Consider the following 21,257-nt stretch of genomic DNA (forward strand, 5'->3'; position numbering starts at 1 on the left):
TTCCCCTTCTTCCTGAGAATTGATAAAAATTCTGAAACTCCTGTTGATCTCATGTGACCTCACTATGGACAATGGCCCCGTTGTTTCACCCAGCTACAACACGGTCGATGAGATGCCAGCGCTAAGAACAAACATCAGCCGGTGTCGGAGGCAAGAGCAGTGTTTCTACAGTGGCTCCTGGCCTGGTGTACTCGTCTATCCCTGGTAATGACACTGCCCAGTCGTATCCGACTCTTTGCGACCCCATGGACTGCAGCACACCAAGCCTCCCTGTCCTTCACCATCTCCCAGAGTTTGCTCAAATTCATGTCCATTGAGTCAGTGACGCTTTCTAACCATCTCATCCTCTGTTGCCCCTTTCTTCTCTTGCCTTCAATCTTTTCCAGCACCAGGGTCTTTTCCAATGAATTGGCTTTTCATAACAGGTGGCCAAAGTCTTGGAGCTTCAGCTTCAGCATCAGTCCTTTCAATGGATATTCAGGACTGATTTCCTTTAGGATGGACTGGTTAGATCTCCTTACTGTTCAAGGGACTCTCAACAGTCTTCTTCAACACCACAGTTCAAAAGCATCAATTCTTTGGTGCTCAGCTTTAAGATCCAACTCTCACATCCATACATGACTACTGGAAAAAACACAGCTTTGACTATATGGACCTTTGTCAGCAAAGAGATGTCTCTGCTTTTAATACGCTGTCTAGGTTTTTCATAGCTTTCCTTCCAAGGAGCAAGTGTCTTTTAAATTCATGGTTGCAGTCACCGTCCACAGTGATTTTAGAGCCCATGAAAATAAAATCTGTCACTGTTTCCATTATTTCCCCATCTATTTGCCGTGAAGTGATGGGCCCAGATGCCATGATCTTACTTTTTTGAATGTTGAGTTTAAGCCAATTTTTTCACTCTCCTTTTTCACCCTCATCAAGAGGCTCTTTAGTTCCTCTTGCTTTCTACTATTAGAGTGGTATCATTTGCATATCTGAGGTTGTTTATATTTCTCCCAGCAATCTTGACTCCAGCTTGTGCTTCATCCAGCCCAGCATTTCTCATGATGTACTCTGCATATAAGTTAAATAAGCAGGGTGACAATATACAGCCTTGATGTACTCTGATTTGGAACCAGTCCATTATTCCATGTCCAGTTCTAACTGTTGCTTCTTGACCTGCATACAGATTTCTCAGGAGGCAGGTAAGGTGGTCTGATATTCCCATCTCTTTAAGAATTTTCCAGTTTGCTGTGATTCACACAGTCAAAGGCTTTAGTGTAGTCAATGAAGCAGAAGTAGATGTTTTTCTGGAATTCCCTTGCTTTCTCTATGATCTGACAAATGTTTGCAATTTGATCTCTGGTTCCTCTGCCTTTTCTAAATTCAGCTTATACATTTGGAAGTTCTTGGTTCACATATTGCTGAAGCCTAGCTTGAAGGATTTTGAGCATAACCTTGCTAGCATGTGAAATGAGAGAAATTGTACAGTAGTTTGAACATTCTTTGGCAGTGCCCTTCCTTGGGATTCGAATGAAATTGATCTCTTCCAATCCTGTAGCCACTGCTGAGTTATCCAAACTTGCTGACATATGGAGTGAAATAGTTATAGCATCCTATTTTTATGAGGAAGAAAGGAAGACTCAGAAAGACGAAATAATTTGCACAAGCCTATATGGTAATGGTGGAGAAAAGCCAGTCTGAATGGTTTAAATTCCCTGATCTTTTCGCCACACTTTGCCTCCTCGGCTGTTTGCTATGTCAGAAATTCTTCCTACTAAATTGAAAGCTCCTCGAGGACAGGGATTCCCCCATCAGCATCTCCTGAAAGTTCCACAGCATCTGGCACAGAAACTGTTAAACTTTTTCCATCTAAACCAGCTGCATTTTCCAGACAGACAGAAGCCTAAATACCCAAGAAAGATGGCTGCCAATTCTAACATTCAAACTTGCCCAGCCTCCCTCAGGCAGTGGGCTGCAGTGAGTAATCACCATTGCAGGCAATATTACCCTTGAGCCTCATGGAGCTGAATGACATGCAGAGTTCACAGTGCAATGGGCACCTGCTAGCATCAGCCTAACCTCCCCAAAATATCCACCTTCCCGAGTGGACTTCTGACCTGGACACACTTGTTTGCCTCTTTATTAGACTTGTGTTTGCCCAGGAATGAAAGGAATAAACAAGAGGGACGCACATGCCTCGCATTCTAATGAGGGCAGGAAGCCTTTGGAGCAAAGAGGGCATTGAGACGCATCTGAAGAGCCTGTGGATTCTGGTTGCATCACCCCAGCTCCAGGCCAACAAAGCTTTTCTCAGCAGTCCCGGGGGTGCTGGCCACAGCTGCACTTTGCACTTGCAGACACATCATGGCTGATCCATGGTAAATCATGATCAGAATGGGTAAAGAAGGAATAAATGATTTCTCTCCTTATTCTTGTCCAAGTTGCTTCACGGGAGGACAACATAGCTAAATGTAAACATTTTGAGAGCAAGTATAATTCCTTTTTGGTTAAGATTTAATGAAAAGGGTTCTCAAAGTCAGGCACACCTAGGTTCAAACTTCAGGGCTGCCACTGCCTTGCTGGTTGAGTTTGCATGCTAACTCATCAGACTTCTGCTTTCACTGAGCCTTCAGTTCTCGGCTCAGACAGAGGCCTTCCTGACCCCCTCCACAGATCTTTACACTTTGCCACTGTAACACTCTACCCTAACTGTAACAGGGAAGAACCTTTATTATCATCATTATTTACATATGCCTATTCCAGAAAAGAATCTTTCTCTCCCCAATATGTCTAGCTGCTTTTTGGAGCTTAATTTTAGTCTCATTTCCCCTATTAACTCTCAGGAAGAAACTTGTTCTTCTAAGTTAATCCATGAACAGAGGAGCCTGGCAGACACAGTCCATGGGGTAACAAAGAATCGGACATCACTGAACACCCATGCGCACACACATACAAGTTAATTACTACAGGGATGTGGCCTATAGGCTTAAATTATACATAATGGCCCATCTCTGGAAACCCTGCTTCCCACATAATGAGCATTAAGCTAAAATACCTCTGTTTGCCTCACAGGAGCATCCGGACCAAGCCAACCTGTGCCTGACTGCAGGGAGGAAGAAATGAACACACCCCTCCAGAGGCTGATGGAAGCCCAGGTTGTGTTTGACTTCACTCCCTCCCCTTCCAGTATAGAAGGAGTCCAAATTCTATGAACAATTCAGGCAAGATGTTTCTTTAGGGCACAAGCCCATCTTGTTGGCTGGCTGGCGTTCCCAATAAAATTGTTATTCCTTGATGCAACAACTCGTGTCTCACATGCTGGCCTGAGAGCTTAGGCTCAGGATGTAATTCCCGGCATGTGCACCTCTCCCACTGGACTGTGAACGCTACAAGATCAGGAACCAAGTCCACGCCTCTGCTCCCATCCCCGGAGCCTGGCACACAGTCACTGCTGGCTCAGCAGATTAACGAAGGAAGAAGATGCTGAAGAGAGGGGAAGGGAAGCGCACCCAGACTGTGGGGGACTGAGACAGAGGGGAAGAGGGTCGGGCGGCCATCTGGCAGCTTCACGCGCCGTAAAAGGGCAGCAAGGTTGCCGGGGCCTTCCCCCTCTGCCTCTACGGCCAGAGTTCTCAAGAATTTTCTAGATCCTAGAGGATGGCTAAACTCCAGCCCTAGAAAAATAATGCTGCTTTCTGGTTTCTGTTCCATGAACCCAAGACACTCTGTTGTTTAGGGGCTAAGTCATGTCCAACTCTTTTGCTCCCCTGTGGACTGTAGCCCGCCAGGCTCCACCATCCATGGGATTCTCCAGGCAAGAATCCTGGAGAGGGTTGCCATTTCCTTCTCCAGGGAGTCTTCCCAGATCAAGGATCAAATTTGTGTCTCCTGAATTGGCAGGCGGATTCTTTACCACTGAGCCACCAGGGAAGCCCCTAAGACACACCAGGAAATTGCAAAACCCTGTTGATAATGGCCATGCACGCTGATGCCACTTCATTTTTGCAAAGCAAAGTCTCCAGCAGTCCTGGCCATGTCTTTGTCGTTTTTCAGTCGCTCAGTCATGTCCAAGCTTGTGACCCCACGAACTGCAGCACGCCAGCTTCCCTGTCCTTCACCATCTCCTGGAGCTTCCTCAAATTTATGCCCATTGAGACAGTGATGCTATCCAACCATTTCATCCTCTGTCGTCCCCTTCTCCTTCTGCCTTCAATCTGTCCCAGCATCAGGGTCTTTTCCAATGAGTCGGTTCTTCGCATCAAGTGGCCAAAGTGTTGGAGCTTCAGCTTCAACATCAGTCCTTCCAATGAATATTCAGGACTGATTTCCTTAAGGATTGACTGGTTGGATCTCTTTGCTGTCTAAGGGACTCTCAAGAGTCTTCTCCAACACCACAATTTGAAAGCATCAGTTCTTCGGTACTCAGTCTTCTTTATGGTCTGATTCTCACAATCACACATGACTACTGGAAAAACCATAGCTTTAACTAGATGAACCTTTGTCAGCAAAGTAATGACTCTACTTTTTAATATGCTGTCTAGGTGTGTCAACGTTTTTCTTCCAAGGAGCAAGCATCTTTTAATTTCATGCTGCAGTCACCAACTGCAGTGATTTTGGAGCCCAAGAAAATAAAGTCTCTCACTGTTTCCATTGTTTCCCCATCTATTCACCATGAAGTGATGGGACTGAGTGCCATGATCTTAGTTTTTTTAATGTTGAGTTGTAAGCCAGCTCTTTCACTCTCCTCTTTCACTTTATCAAGCGACTCTTTAGTTCTTCACTTTCTGCCATAAGGGTGGTGTCATCTGCATATCTGAGGTTGTTTATATTTCTCCCGGCAATCTTGACTCCAGCTTGTGCTTCATTCAGCCTGGCATTTCTCATGATGTACTCTGCATATAAGTTAAATAGGCAGGGTGACAATATACAGCCTTGACGTACTCCTTTCCTGATTTGGAACCAGTCTGTTGTTCCATGTCCAGTTCTAACTGTTGCTTCTTGACCTGCATGCAGATTTCTCAGGAGGCAGGTAAGGTGGTCTGGTATTCCCATCTCTTTAAGAATTTTCTAGTTTGTTGTCATCCACACAGTCAAAGGCTTTACTGTAGTCAATGAAGCAGTAGATGTTTTTCTGGAATTCTCTTGCTTTCTCTAAGATCCAACAGATGTTGGCAATTTGATCTCCGGTTCCTCTGCCTTTTCTAAATCCAGCTTGAACATCTGGGAGTTCTTGGTTCACGTACTGTTGAAGCCTGGCTTGGAGAATTTTGGCCATGTCTTTAGTTACTACATATTGACTTAACCCTTCAATAATTTCTATATAATGTTGCATATTTTTCCAGTCTTTTCAAGCCTTTCCACTCCCACTACTCTCAGGGAACGACTTTATCTCCTAATCTCCTCAAAAGATCAAATCTATTCTAATATATTTAGCATGCTCTGCATAAAGATTTTATTCATAGTGACTCCATACACAAAATATACTTTGGAGGGTGAGGAATACAGGTAAAAACTGATTTTTTTCCAGCTTTTCCCTGAGATTAAATCACAGGTTGAGATGTTTCTGAGGACAATTGCCTGTCTTGTGTTATATAGGAAGGTCATTCTCTGGCAGCCTGGCTCTATTTTTAGTCAATTTGGAGCCACTGGCAGTGGATATTAGGACTATAAATATCCAGGGTAATAGTAATAAGGGGTTTAAGGTCCAACGAGCACTGGATGAACATGCTGTAACATCTCACAGCACGCCTTCCCAAGGCAAACACAGCCAACCAAGCGCTGCAAGGCGTGCTTGGAACAAAGACAGCTCTTACCAGCAGACCTCGGAGATACTGTGGGTTTGGTTCCAGACCACTGCAACAAAGCAAATATCTCAATAAAGCAAGGCATACAAACTGCTTAGTTTCCCGGTGCAAATAAAAACGGTGGGGACGCTCCCCCGCAGCCTATCAAGTCTGCAGTAGTATTATATCTGAAAGTCAGTCTACAGGGAATTACCTGGCAACCCAGGTGTTAGGACTCGGCGCTTTCACTGCGGGGCCTGCTTGGGAAACGAAGATCTGCCTGCTGTGCGGTGCAGGCAGAGAAGTAACACAATAAAAGAAAAAAGATCAGTGTGCATATCTTAGTTTAAAAATACACTATGACTGGACTTCCCTGGTGGTCTAGTGGCTGAGAATCCTCCTGTCAATGCAGGGGACACGGGTTTGATCCCTGGTCTGGGGAGATCCCACACATCCCAGAGCAACGAAGCCCGACGGCACAGCTCCTGAAGCCCAGGCTCTGGGGCCCGAGAGCGCAGTACTGCGCCTGCGCACCGCAGTGGAGAGGCGTCCCCGCTCCACGCAACCAGGGAAGGCCCCCAGCAGCAGCGACCCAGCGCACTCAAAAACAGTTACCTTAAAAAACACACGATTGCTAATGCTGTCACCTGAGCCATCCGCAAGTCATAATCTTTTTGCAACAGTAACGTCAAAGATCCCTGATCATAGATCACATAACAAATATAGTAATAACGAAAAAGCATGAAATACTGCATGAATTACCAAAATGAGACACAGGGACACAAACTGAGCAAATGATGTTGGAAAAATGGCGCCCATTGACTAGTTCCACACAGAGCTGCTACAAACTTTCAGTTTACAAGAAAAAAAAAAACAACGTTATCTGTGAAGCACCATAAAGCAAATAAAATGAGACATGCTGACATGAAGAAGCCAGACAGCTGTCTCTCCTCACTGGGAGCTGACAAGCAGGGGCCACCGCGCTCTCTGAGCCGTCTGGCTGAGCTGCTCTGTCAACCAACCGTGGCAAATGCTCCCAACTTCTCCAGACTCTTTATTTCACCCTTATTTTGAAGTAATAATTTGAAATAAAAATAATAAACGCCCTGTGACCCACAAGTCAAATGCTCTTCCCATTTTTTAGACTTCGTCTCACTTAACCTCGATAACAGTTATGCATATAGGTGTTATCATCCTCTGTAATTTACCAGGACGGAAATCGAGATACAGAGAAATTAGGAGGTTGATCCGGGGCTTAAGCAATGTGGCTCCAGAGCCTGGCTGCTTAACCACTACCCCATGCAATCTGCCTTATCTTTGAGATGCACAGTATTCAATAAGAAATCAGAAATCAGTTTCCCCATTGTTAAACCATTTAAGGATACACATAACTGACCATCAGCCTTAGGGCCAGCTATAGTCAGAGCAGAAGGCGTGGGATTCGACAGAACTTGGTTTGAATTCTAAGAGTGGTGAGACCTCGTGTGCAGGTACACTCAGTTGCTCTGTCGTGTCCGACTCTTTGCGACCCCACGGGCTCAGCTCCACTGTCCCTGGGATTCTCCAGGCAATACTGGAGTGGGAAGCCATTCTCTCCTCCAGGGGATCTTCCCCATCCAGGGCTTTGATCCGCATCTTCTTTGTCTCCTGCACCGGCAAGCGAATTCTTTTACCACTGAGCCACCTGGGAAGCCCTATGAGAATTTACCCAGTTACAAACCCTGCGGGTCTCTATGCTTTCATTCTAAAAGTGAGAACACAGGTAACTCCTTCAAAGGATGGTTTTGAACCAGTGTTGGCAAACTTTTCCTGTAAGGGGCCAAATAATAAATATTTTAGGTCTTGTGGGCCATACAATGATCTACCTCAACTACATCAACTTGTAACATCAAAGCAGCCCCAAATTACAGAAAACAAGGAGGTAACTGTGTTTCAACAAAATTTTATTTACAAAATAAGCACTGATCAGATCTGGCTGCAGGCCATGGTTCTCCAGCCTCTGATTTTGAGGATGACATGAGATAATATATGTACTTTGCATGATCCCTGGAATACAAGTCATCAAAAATGGTAATATAATTATGGTTTCAGCGTGAGATGACCGATGCTTTGGAGCTGGATCAAAGAAAATCCCAATCAAAATCAAGGACATTTAACATTTGCAGCAAACTCTTAAGTCTCACTTAGGTAAATGGACAGTTTTCATAGATTTTTGAAATACTGATAAATTATCAGTACTCTATCCCCACTGTAATCTTATAATCTTACAGGTAAGGTTGCCGGAGACAATTTTTCCTTTTTTTTTTTTTTTTTTCGTATTTTCAATATCGGGGACATATTTACACTAAAAAAGTAGTTCTTGTTTACTTTCAAGTGAAATTTAACTGGGGCATCCTGGGAGCAGGTTAGGAAGGGTTGCTGTTGTCTATTTTGGTTTGCTTGTCTTTTTCTGAATCTGACAGTCCAACCTACAAACCTTTATGATACCATAATTTGGAAACTGCTGGTTTTATCCCATAACAAGAATAGCCCAACACAAGCAACATTTTGTTCTTTCAGGGAGGAGAAGAATTACATTCTTAAGGAATTATCCCCAAGGTTCAAAACTAATAAGTCCCCTGGGTAGAAGCCACCGAAACACTAAGACAACCAGTGCTCTGCACTCACCGGTGCCAAGAACAAGCTTAGGTCACCCAAGGAAAAAGTGCAATAATCTTGCATTTGTTCCTGCTGACTAAAGTCAAGCAGCTTCCTGGAAATTGTTTGGCGCTCCTCACATCACGATGTTGAATTAATATCTGAGCAGAATTAATGATGGAAAAACTCAATTATATCCAACATGTCCAAAGTTTTGCGGTTGGATTTGTCAGTAATCAAACTGTGTCCCGAGAAAGTCCATTTTGTCAGTAAACAAAGCTTCTGAGTGAGAGAAGAGATATTCTGTGCACATAAACACGGGTGCCTAAATTCCTGATAAATATCTGATAATGAAGACATGGGTGGAGTAGGTGTCTTCAGCCATCAGAGGTCTTCCAACAAGTGGGATTATTAAATCATTCTCAGGGGATTTAGGAGAAGAAAGAAAGAAAAAAAAAAAAAAACCCGGCTCAGCATGCCACAACTCAAAGTCTTTTCCAATTTTAAACAGGGAAGATGATATTTGGCATGTCCACAAAGGTGAAAAGCATCATTCTTTCACTAAAATCATGTGGTATGTAGTATCCAAAGGCCAATATTTGAGTTTCAGGTCTACCACTTCTGAGCTGTGCAGCTTTGAATAATTCACTTGGCCTCTCTGAACCTCTGTCCCTATCACTAAACCAGAGGTGGGGGAACGCTCATCTCAGGACTGCCCTGGTGGTCCACTGGTTAAGACGCCCCGCTCCCAAGGTAGGGGTCCAGGTTCAGTCCCTGGTCGGGGAACTAAGATCCTGCAGGCCACGTGGCAAGGCCAGAGAAAGGAAAAGAATGCTCATCTGTTAGGGTCAGGGTCAAAGGAGATCAGTTAGAAAATACTTTGTGACTGACACAGCGACACTCCATCTGCTGTCATGCCTAGGGACAACACCATCATCTCTGGTGACGGAAGAGCAGAACAATGTTGTGTTGCTGTTATCTGCTGAAACCACACCAGGGGAATTACGCTCTCCTGAAATCTGTGTTAATTTAAATCTGTGTTAAGCCATAACAAAGTACCACAAACCAGATGACTTAAATAACAGAAATGATTGTGTCTCAGGCCTGGAGGCTTAGATGTCCAAAACCAAGGTGTCAGAGGGTTGGGTCCCTCCAGGGTCTGTTCCCATCCCCTCCTCTAGGGTCTGAGGATGGCCATCTCCTCTCTGTGTCTCTTCCATCACCTTCCGCCCCGTCTCTGTGTCAAATTTCCCCTTTTCACAAGGACGGTGGTCACAGTGGGTGACGGCCCACTGGACCTTACTTTCATTACCTCTGTAAAGATCCTTATGATGACTAAATGATGTGATTGGGCTAAGGGACACCCCTATAGCTGGCAGAACATTTCTCCTGGTGTCTGTGAGGGTGTTCCCAGAAGAGGTGAGCATTTGAATTGGTTGAGTAAAGATTATCCTCAACAATATTGATCTGGACCACTTCATTCACTGGGGCTTGAACAGAAAAAAAGAGGGAGGAGGAGTGAATTTGCTCTTTTTGCTGATTTGGGGCATCCATCTCCTTCCTCAATATCGGTGCTCCTGGTTCTCAAACCTTGGAATTCAGACTGGGACTTACACCATTAGCCCTGCAATTCTTTGGACAAACAGTAAATTACACCACCAGTTTCTGGTCCTTCAGCTTGCAGACAATACATGAATGATCTTCTCAGCCTCCATCCTCGGGTGAGTCAATTTTTATAATAAACCTCTCTCTCAACTATTTATATATAGTTGGCCAATGAGTTCATTCAAGTTTTTCCATAACCTGTAATGGAAAAATGCAAATGAACTTTTGAGCAAATCCATATGCACAGAAAATTCTTAAAGAGATGGGAATACCAGACCACCTTACCTGCCTCCTGAGAAATCTGTATGAAGGTCAGGAAGCAACAGTTAGAACTGGACATGGAACAACAGACTGGTTCCAAATAGGAAAAGGAGTACGTCAAGGCTGTATATTGTCACCCTGCTTATTTAACTTATATGCAGAGTACATCATGAGAAATGCTGGGCTGGAAGAAGCACAAGCTGGAATCAAGACTGCCGGGAGAAATATCAATAACCTCAGATATGCAGATGACACCACTCTTATGGCAGAAAGTGAAGAGGAACTAAAGAGCCTCTTGATGAAAGTGAAACAGGAGAGTGAAAAAGTTGGCTTAAAGCTCAACATTCAGAAAACTAAGATCATGGCATCTGGTACCATCACATCATGGCAAATAGATGGGGAAACAATGGAAACAGTGACAGACTTTATTTTGGGGGGCTCCAAAATCATTGCAGATGGTGACTGCAGCATGAAATTAAAAGACACTTACTCCTTGGAAGAAAAGTTATGACCAACCTAGACAGCATATTAAAAAGCAGAGATATTACTTTGCCAACAAAGGTCTGTCTAGTCAAAGTTATGGTTTTTCCAGTAGTCGTGTATGGATGTGAGAGTTGGACTGTAAAGAAAGCTGAGCACCGAAGAATTGATGCTTTTGAACTGTGGTGTTGGAGAAGACCCTTGAGAGTCCCTTGGACTGCAAGGAGATCCAACCAGTCCATCCTAAAGGAAATCAGTCTGGAATACTCATTGGAAGAACTGATGCTGAAGCTAAAACTCCAATACTTTGGCCACCAGATGCGAAGAACTAACTCATTTGAAAAGACCCTGATGCTGGGGAAGATTGAAGGCAGGAGAAGGGGACGACAGAGGATGAGATGGTTGGATGGCATCACTGACTCAATGGACATGAGTTTGAGCAAGCTCCGGGAGTTGGCAATAGACAGGGAGGCCTGGTGTGCTGCAGTCCATCGGGTCGCAAAGGGTCAGACACGACTGAGTGACTGAACTGAACTGAACAACTAATATAGAACTTACCTTCAAATAAGGTCACATTTACAAGTATTAGGGGTCAGGACTTCAAGGGGTAGGGGACAGATACCATTTAATCCACGACAAGATCTTTCATTTATTTTGTTAAAAAATCACCAAACTGATTCACAGTGTTTCCCAACCAAGACCTACTTCTCAGATGAAAACATTTCACTCTACAGTGAAGATATATCTGCTTGTTGAGTGTCTAAGGAGATTAATTATTCTCTTTAGAATAAAAATCTAAGACCATGGTCACGTATCTTTTCCAGACACCAGAATATTAGGCAATGTTTCTCTTTTCAGAGAACTCTCTTTATCCTGTAACATACATGTCATCATTTTTCTTATATTTAGCTTGGAAATAAAAATGTGTCATACTGATAGAGAGATGTTAAAGTTTCTAGATTTCAAACTCTCAATTCTTCATTCAAGAAATGTATTTACTGGTTATGTCTCACTTCCACATCAAGCCTACGACTGTTGACACATTTTACAATCAGATTCCTTCATTAAGTTAGAGGACTGAGAAGTGGAGACATAGGCACACACACATAGAGTGTCATATACAACAGATTTATACAACATAGAGTAGAAATGAAGTTTTTAAGTTAAATTAGACCCTTTTTAAACTCATGTTTTCTAAGCAACTCAATATCAGTATTTGGTCATCAACTGTCCTGCAATTTTACAAAATGTAAATGTCCCTCACAGAATGGACGTGTGGGAACAAGATGTACGTCTCAGATGGTCATCAAAGCATTCCTGGCAACACTGAAAAATAGAAACGACCTGACGTCCACCGCGAGGAGTTAGTTAAGCAAAGCATGAGACAGCCACAGGATGGAACAGAATTCATCACCTATGGAAGACCACGTTTTTTAAGAACATACAATGACATGGAGTAAAACACTTGGTATGTTTTAATGCAAAGCAGGCTATAGAAGGATACTCGTGATTCCAATTTTAAGACTACATGTGCATAAAAGAATATAGAAGGGATATCCACTGACATGTTAATATGCTGGTCCCTAGGTACCCAAGATTGTAGATAATTTTTCTCCTGTTACTCTCCTTGTTAAATTTTTTCCACAAAATACATAAATCATAAAATGAAAATACGACTTTTTTAATAAATGAGAATTTTCTTCTGAAGGTTACTGCCTTAAACATTGTATAATTCACACCACTGGGTGACTGTTTTTCACAGGTCTTTGCACTAGACTCCTAGGGGATAACAGAGGGAGGTCAAATATGTATAAAGATCCACTTCCAGGTGTAAAATAGGCTCACTGGCAGGAAGCTGCCATGCCGCACAAGGAGCCCAGGTCGGTGCACTGCGGCGACCCGGAGCCACAGGCTGGGGCAGGAGGGACGTTTACCAGAGGGGATGGATGTATGCACACAGCTGATTCACGCGCTGTAAGGCAGAAACCGGCACAATGTGGTAAAGCTACGACACATCCATTAAAAAGTAAAAAACCAAATACATATAAAAATCATTATGCCCTGACACTCAGCACTATCAGCAATCCACTCCAGTGTTCCTGCCTGGAGAATCCCATGGACAGAGGAGCCTGGCGGGCTACGGTCCACAGGGTCACAAAGAGTCAGAGATGACTGAAGCGACTTAGCATGACGCAGCACTTAGCCCTATAACGCAGCTTATAAAATTATCAGAAAGCTGGATGAAGGACTCGGCATTTGATTTAGGTTGTTTTTGTTGTTTAGTCGCTCAGTTGTGTCCAACTCTTTTGGGACCCTGTGACTGACTATAGCCCATCAGGCTCCTCTGTCCATGGGATTCTCGAGGCAAGAATACTAGAGTGGGTTGCCATTTCCTACTCCAGGGGATCTTCCTGACCCGGGGATCGAACCCAGGCCTCCTGCTTGCAGGTGAATACTTAATTGCTGAACCACCTGGAAAGCCCATTTAGGTTAGGCCTTTATGAAAAAGTATATTCTCAGTAAGGTACTTAGAATATAAAGAGGAGGGGTATTCTTGACAGAGGAAATGGCTTAAGTGAACCAACATGCAACAGAATGCTAAGTCTCCTCTAGGAGTAACAAAAGTCCAGAATGAGTAGTTCTTAGGGTGTCTAACAGGATGCCGGGGGATAAGGCAGGAATACCAAGTCAAGAGATGGATGATCATAAAAATTTATCAGACGAAGACTTTTGAGAGGGAACACTGAGTGCTCTTAACAGCTACTAGAAGGTGACAGGCATTCACTAGAAAGACACAGGGGAACCAGGGCATATGGCTGCCCTACTGACGGCGGGGTCACAGTGGGCCTCAAGTGCCAAGCTAAGTAAGATATCAGAACTTCATACCCGGAATCTTAGAATCTTGGAGTTGACAAGAAATGCCAATGCCCTCCAGCTTGGCCACTCCATCCATACCTCTGTAACTGTTCCTAGAATATTTATCAAGCCTTTGCTTAAATATCTCTGTGACAAAGAACACACTGCCTTGGATCAGCTCTGTTAGAAAGTTCTTCCTTGTACTGAGCTGAAATTCATCTCCCTGTATCTCCCACCCACTTGGCCCATTGCTGCCATCTCGGAGAGTCGGCACAGGTAAGCTTTCTCCCACAGGAGAGAGGAAGACGTGGAGACGGCTAAAGAGGCTCTCTGGACTTCTCTGCGGGTTAAACGTCCTGCAGCCGTCCTCACAGCAGCACGATGGGCACTGCTCCTTGCCTTCTAGCTCCTAATGAGCTTTGAAAATGCCCCTCTCTTGTCAGCTGCCTGCTACTACCTTGGTTGGAGCCACCATCTCTTCTTGCTTATACCACAGCGATTCCTCCTAAGCCATTTCCCACCCCTTTTTTCTCTCTCTCTCTCTCATTGACCATCCCTCTAACCCATTGTCTATATTGATCTTTCCAAAACTGATTGATCTTTCCAAACTATGTTGATCTTTCCACAAAACTGACTGTGACACTGCCCTGCTTACAACCTTCAATAGCTCCCTACTGCTCTGAAGGTCAGCCAGAGCCTCGAAGCACAAAGTTCTAGGCCCACCCACCTCTCTGCTCTCGTCTCTCTCCTCCCCACACCCCCCTGGGTGCACGCCCCTTCCCTCAGTTCCTTGCACAGGACTTTTGCCCCACCCAAGTCACTTCACCTACACGTGGAACCTTCTTCCCTCCCTCCACCACCTGTTCCTTGATAACCCATACTTCGCTTCTAGGTTTCGGTATAAACATCATTGCCTCTAGAAGTTTACCCTGATTCCATTAAGTCTGAATTAAAAACCCCTTAAGTGGTTCCTCGGGGACCTAAGCTTCCCCTATTATAGCAAGTATAACATTGAATTAAAATCCCCTGCTTGTTCATCTAGCACCTTGCCTATACTGTGAATGCCCTGAAAACAAGTCTGTTTTTTCAGCACCATGATCATCAGAATCTAAGCACAGTGATTGGAACACAGTGTGCACATATATATGTATGTGTGTATATATATATATTTTTTACATATATAATATATATATATATATATTTTACAGTATGGATGGATTTTATGGATTTTTCCATAAGACGTTATGGGAAAACTTGAACGAACTTTTTGGCCTACCCAATGTATGTATACATGTATGTGTACACATATGTGTGTGTGTATATATATATATATATATATGTATGTATATATAAACATACTCTATACACATACACATATATATACATACAACACACACACACACATACATATATATATATATATATATAAAATTTTTCTGTAACATCTTACAGAAAAATCCAAATGAACTTTTTGGCCAACCCAATATATGTGCTCAAAAAAATGTATATATATGGCAACCCACTCCGGTATTCTTACCTGGGAAATCCCATGGACAGAGGAGCCTTACAGGCTACAGCCCATGGGGTTGCAAAGAGTCAGAGACAACTTAGCAACTAAACTATCACCACATACATACATGTGCTCAAAAAATGCTAATGAGTTCATATTTAGCACCCAGAACTAGATACAATTGTTCTAAATGTGGTCTGCATAACACATATTAGAGTGACAATTGCCTTACACGTTCTATATTCCACACCTCTTTTAATAAAACCTAACATTATTTTAGCAGAAATTTCATGATTGATTTCACTGTCCATTTAAGTCCCTACACCGTAAGTATACGAAGCCACCACTTCTGACTGTAACTTTTCCTCTTCTGTGCTCAAACGTGCTCCCTCTCTGTGTCACACACACGATAATGTGCAAATGACTCTGGGCACACACATTTTTCATCTGTTTTTGCACACTCCTTCCAAAGATAAAATATCAAAGTGTACTACAACGTATTGCTAACTTCTGGATCCCTAATTCTTAATTAAGCCTTGTCTCTTGAGCAAATGTGAGTAGTGTGCTATGCCTTCATGGATATTAATAATATTGAATAAAACAGGAGTGGAGATGGACCCCAGGAGCACACCTTCTAAAGAGGTCCATCTGCCGATCAGCTATGCTTTAGTGAATGCGTTCGGACAGTCATTGATCCAGCCCACACGCATGCTCCTAACACAGGAGCACGTCACGAGATCTGGGCCCTTCCTAAAATCACAGTTTTTGAATTGACTAGGTAAACTGAGTATAATTATGTTCCAGATGTCAATCCTTTCATAAACTTTATTTTAGTTATCCTTTTTTAATAGATAATAAAATGGTCGCTCAGAGAGAAAGTCATGCAGCTCACAAGTGCTCGAGCAGGGACATGACCCCCAGTGATTCGACTGCAAGTTCAATGGCACCCAGTCCACTGGGACCCTCCCAAAAGAGAAAAGGTGCGTTCTTGGACTGAAGTGGGCTCCTGGTGATCACCACCTACTCTCCCAAATGCCTGCTGAATGAATAACATCTTTGATTAGAGATTCTGAACCTGAGGTTCATGACCATGCCAGGGGGCCCAAGAGAAGTCTTGGACGAACCTCCTGAAAGTTTACAAAAAGCACCATATGGTGTATATGATACATTTTTTTTCTAAAAAGTAATGTATATTTGAATCTCACAGTAATGTACTGGGTCTCCAAACAGTTCAAAGTACAATTTGCAGTTTAAATAGCTCCCTATTAGAACGTCACCGTCACTCTGTCTATAGAATTCTGAATGCACATATTTCTTTAGAAAATCAAACTGAAGTTTTTCATCTCTAGTCTCCAAAGCCTCCATCACTCTAGCAGGCCTCAGACATCTCCTCTGCTGGTCCTTTCAGAGCCTTGTTTCTGGTGTCAAAACATGCCAGCTTGATTCTTTGACGTCAGTTTATCAAAGGGCTCTCTCAGAGGCCCACCTTGAGACTCCTCTGGCCATTCCAGGGCTGGAATGTTGAGCTTCTAATGCAGGGGGCACAGGTTCGATCCCTGGTCAGGGAGCTAAGATCCTACATGCTGCGCAGCTAAAACAACAAAAGAAGTCCACCTCACTTGGGTTATCTCAAACACCCTGAAAGTCTACACCTTCACTTGTTAAATACTGGAAGACTGCGCCTGTCCCTGATCATCAGGGTTGACGTTCATTCTTCATTCTTTACCTGTTGTATTATACATTGTATCTCTGTCATCTTATTCAACACCTGAAGATCATTGTCACTGATCAGAATCATACAAGAATTCACATAAACGCATTGTGCGTCCCCCCTGGGTCCAGAGGACAGGCTCAAAGGACGCGAGGACAGACAGAGCTGATCCTGCCCTCGAGGAGCCTACAGACCAGTGGAGGACGGACAAGCAAGCAGACACTTGCAACAAAGAATGGTAAATGCTCTGACAGAAGAGAAGAGGAAACTCTGGGAGAAAAGGAAAGGACCACCCACCCTGCTGGAGGAGAAGGAGCTGATGGCCTGGGTGGTCTCCAGGAGAGGGGCTGCCAGCCAAGTCTAAGAAAAAACGTAAGTCAGACCAGACCCAAGAGAAGGACACGGAGGAAAGTCAGGGTGAGGAAACAGCTTCACATGCCTGAATTTACACACTGCATGCATACAGTGCGCATCAAACGTGCATCACACATGCAGAGGAAGTGGGTGACTGCCAAGAGATCACACTGAAGACAGAGGTGAAGGGCAAGTCCAGAGCTCCCGTGTACATCAACATTGTTCTCAAAAGGAAAAACCAGGAACCCACTGCGCACTCTTCCAAAAAGATCTGCGTGATTGCACTGCATTTTAGAAAGACCATTTGATACAGGACAGTGACAAGACAGGGCGCCTGGGGGTGGGCAGTACTGGTCTCAAATGAGACTCACAGAAAGCTGGGACCGGAGTCATCGTGGGGCAAACAATGGGAGCTGGCCTGGAGACACCGGCAAGTGCGCAAAACCCATGGAACAGGGAGGGGGAACAGGACCTGGGGCCTGACCAGCATCATCAATGAAAGGGGACGATGGCTCTGTCCAGGGTGACTCTGGCCTGTGTGGCTTGGACGACCAGGGACCCCACTGCGGAGGAGCGGGCCCAGGAGGGGAGGGGAGGAGATGCTCAGTCTGAACTAGTGGACTTGAAGGGGCTCCGTGAGACCACAGAGTGGAGAGGTGCGGTAGAGAAGCGTGGGATTTAGGAGAAAGACCCAAACAGGCTACAGATGTGTATGGAGCCGGGGAGCCACCAGGGTGGATGAGGTATCCCAGGGAGACCAAGGGGAAGCCAGAGGGCAGAGGGACACACCAACGCTGCTGAAGGGAGACAGTCAATGGGTCTGCAAGGGAGGCAGGTATCAGACTCCAGGACAGTAAACTCATCAGAGCGAGGGTGAGCAACCGCTCACAATGACACAGAGAAGCCCTGGGAAGGCTGAAAGCCACAGACTGCACGGTGGAGCTCCCAGAGGCCTCTGGCACCCCGGCCAAGCTTCGGCCTCAGGGCAGAGCAGAGGCCCCTCCGCACCGCCTGGGCCAGTGGTGCAGGAGCCTTGAGAGACGCAGGTTCGAGCCCGGGGTGGGGAAGACGCCCTGGAGGAGGACACGCCACCACTCCCGTGCTCTCGCCTGGAGAATCGCTGGGCAGAGGGGACTGGCGACCTGCGGCCCATGGGGTCTCAAAGATGCTGACCGACTGAGCGACTTGGCGCAGGAGGACATGGAGATGGTGAGCGTCACCCGCTCTTTCAAGAAGTTGGGTGTGAGAGACATGGGAAGGCGGCGGAGAGCAGGCGCGGAAACGCGACAAACACCTACTGGCTGAGGAGAGGAAGGGCGGAAACGCGACAGACACCTACTGACTGAGGTGAGGAGGCGCGGAAACGCGACAAACACCTAGTAGCTGAGGTGAGGAAGCGCGGAAACGTGACAGACACCTACTGGCTGAGGTGAGGAAGCGCGGAAACTCACAAACACCTACTGGCTGAGGTGAGGAGGACTATCCGTCCCTGGCCCCGCCGGCCGGAGGGGAACGACCTCCACAGACGCCAGGGCGGCCTCCTCCTCTGCGTCCTGCCGGGCACCAGCGGGGCTTTTGTTCCCTGCCCTTATCCGGGGTGAACCTTTAAACCGAAACCAGGGCGTGTGGCGGACTGCAGCCCCGACCCCCGCCGCCCTGGGCCCCCGTCCCGCCCCGCGGGGTGCCGGCTCCGAGGCGGCCCGGCCGGACTCCGCGACCCCCGCTCCGGTCCCAGAGGAGAGGCTCCGCTCGGCCCGGGGGAGGCACAGAGGCCCGCGGCTCGGGCGCTGACCCGGCCTCCGGGGGGCGTCTCCTCCGGGGCCAGGCGGAGGACCCCCCGAGAGCTTCGCCGTCACCGATGGCTTAAAACAACAAGCCGGTCCTCCCCGCACAGCCCTGGTTCCGCAGGTAACACACAAAGCGCCCGGCCGGCCCCAGGACGGAGCCCCGCGGACCCCGACCCCGCTGCGCCTGGGGCGCCCATCGCCCGGAGCCGCGGCGCCGCCGCCCCGCCGGGACCAGCGGCCGGGTCTCCAGAAACGGGGCGCGCGTTTGCAAACCCCGACGCTCCCGGGCGCCCAGGCTGGAGGCGAGCCCCGCTCCGCGTCCCGCGCGGGGAGGCGCCCAGAGGAGGCCGGAGCCCGGCCCAGCCCGGCGCCCACCTACCCGCTCGGCGCGGCGGCCCATGCTGCTGCGGCCCCGCGCGGCCCCGCCGGCCCTGCCCCCGGCCGGCCGCCCGCCTCCCGGCCTCCCCGCGCCGGGCCGCCGTCCCGGGGCCCCGGCTGGCGCCGGCCTCCGGCAGGACGCGCGCATGACCTTTGCCTGGAGCGGCCCCGGGGGCGCAGACGGGGCGTCCGGGGGCCGCCGCCCCCACCCCGACGCGCCGGGTTAATGTTCTTCTTTCAGGGAGACTCCATGGGGTCTGACTTGCCATTGCTCCTGCATCCGGCCCCGGCCTCTCCCCGGGGTTTCCTGCCGCGCGGTTGGTGAGTTCCCTGAATTAGCATTTCCAGGTTAAACGCGGGCAGTGCCTCCTATAAAGTCCTCTCACACTCCGGGAAATAATACCCCCATTTTCTCCCCCTGAAGCTTGCAACAGTTGACAAAGACCTTTGGACAAACAGCCTGTCATTTGACCTCCCAAACAATGCCAGGAAGGCTCTCCTACGACTGCCATTCTACACAGAATGAAAAAGCAGCTCCAGAAAAATAAGATATTTACCCAATCACCCAACCAGAAAGTGGAATCTGCTGGGGTTTTTTCAACCACGTCCTAGGTGCAAACCACCCACCTCCCTGCTGAGTGACCCACCCCACTAACTGAATTATAACACAGAAGCACCTATTATAGTGATAATGTATAATAACATAGAGCAAAGATAACTATTCTAATTTTTGGATTATAAAAGTGTTAGGAAGTGTTAAAAAAAGGTGTTAAAAGTTAAGGATGTCCACAGATACCTTGAGTTCATAGACTACGTTGTTTTATTGTCTGATTTCTCCTCTTTGCCAACTGCTAAAAGGATGCTGCGAGAACCAGACTGGCCACTCTGAAGTGCTGGAACAAGCCCAGGGATTCCTGAGGCTGCTGAGTCCATCCCTGGTCTTAGTCAGAGTCTTTTCCCCTCCTTTTTCTGGACCCTTCCAGATGGTGAAATACTGAATGAAAGGGGAAAGGTCTGTGAGACTGTAAAGAGAGCCCTGAACAAGGAGTCAGTGTACCAGAATTTTAGTGCGAGGACAGCTGTGGTGCGGGTCTGCAGAGATGCTCTGGAAACAGCTGGTCTGGAAAGTGGCATCACTCTGATTTTTCCACTGAGACAAGGGGAGAGGGGCTGATACTCACACTCAGTCTGGAAGGACTGGAAGGTTTCGGCCACGAGAAGAGGAAGAAGGACATCACTGACCGGGACAGCATCATGTCCAAAAGCTGTCCTGAGGCCTTTCTGAAAATAGTTCCTGCAGGGGAGAACAGAGGGCGTGGGAGGCTGTGACTGAGAGGAGGGTGTGGTTTGGACTCTGATCTTCTGTGTCTCTTGAGGGGATTTGGACTTCATCCTGCCGAGCCTGATGGGTTACTATGACTGGCTTGGGTTACCAGCTCTTAACACGAGGGTGCAGGAGTCATAGACTATTCTACAGCAAGAAATGTGTATCTGTCTGGTGGTTGTGGGCATTGGCGTCATCAGACAGATACAGTTTCTTCCTTTTCCTAGCTATAAACTGCAAAAAATATATTTAACCTCACTAAGCCTCAGTTTTCTCATCAGTGAAATGGGGATTATGGTATGTGCTATGAGAATTAAATGAAATTATGTAGGTCAAACCCTTTGCCTTTCTTCTGACAGTGACAAGTAGCTACTGTTATCCTTACAAGTACTTTATTGTGTATGTACGGGGCTACCATGGAGTAACAAGGAACTAACTCCCTTCTGATGCCTTCCCTTCTTCCCATTATGCTTGTTTGGCTTTTGACTCTTTAGAGGTCTTCTGCTTTTTTCCTCCTTCTCGACATCACTTCCTTCCTTTATGTCCCGGTTTTATGACTTTAGTGTCAGTTTCATCTTAACTCGCTTTC

At 46.4% G+C, this 21,257-nt stretch overlaps 1 protein-coding gene across 4 annotated transcripts in view; it reads right to left on the reverse strand.

The window, feature by feature from the left end:
* Window positions 1–20,615, reverse strand: part of ENPP2 (ectonucleotide pyrophosphatase/phosphodiesterase 2) — a 129,513-nt gene extending 108,898 nt beyond the window's left edge. For 3 of the 4 annotated variants that reach the window (XM_043880413.1, XM_043880411.1, XM_043880409.1), the window contains exon 1: window positions 20,526–20,615. In XM_043880413.1, the coding sequence (XP_043736348.1) occupies window positions 20,526–20,600 (75 nt within the window). In that variant the 5' untranslated portion in view covers window positions 20,601–20,615. Of the gene's footprint in view, window positions 1–19,610; window positions 20,194–20,525 lie in introns of those variants that run through there. The other variant, XM_043880407.1, reaches the window with a different exon arrangement.
* Window positions 20,616–21,257: the final 642 nt, after the last annotated feature.

Source organism: Cervus elaphus, chromosome 21, assembly GCF_910594005.1.
Source record: "Cervus elaphus chromosome 21, mCerEla1.1, whole genome shotgun sequence".
Taxonomy (NCBI): Eukaryota; Metazoa; Chordata; class Mammalia; order Artiodactyla; family Cervidae; genus Cervus; species Cervus elaphus.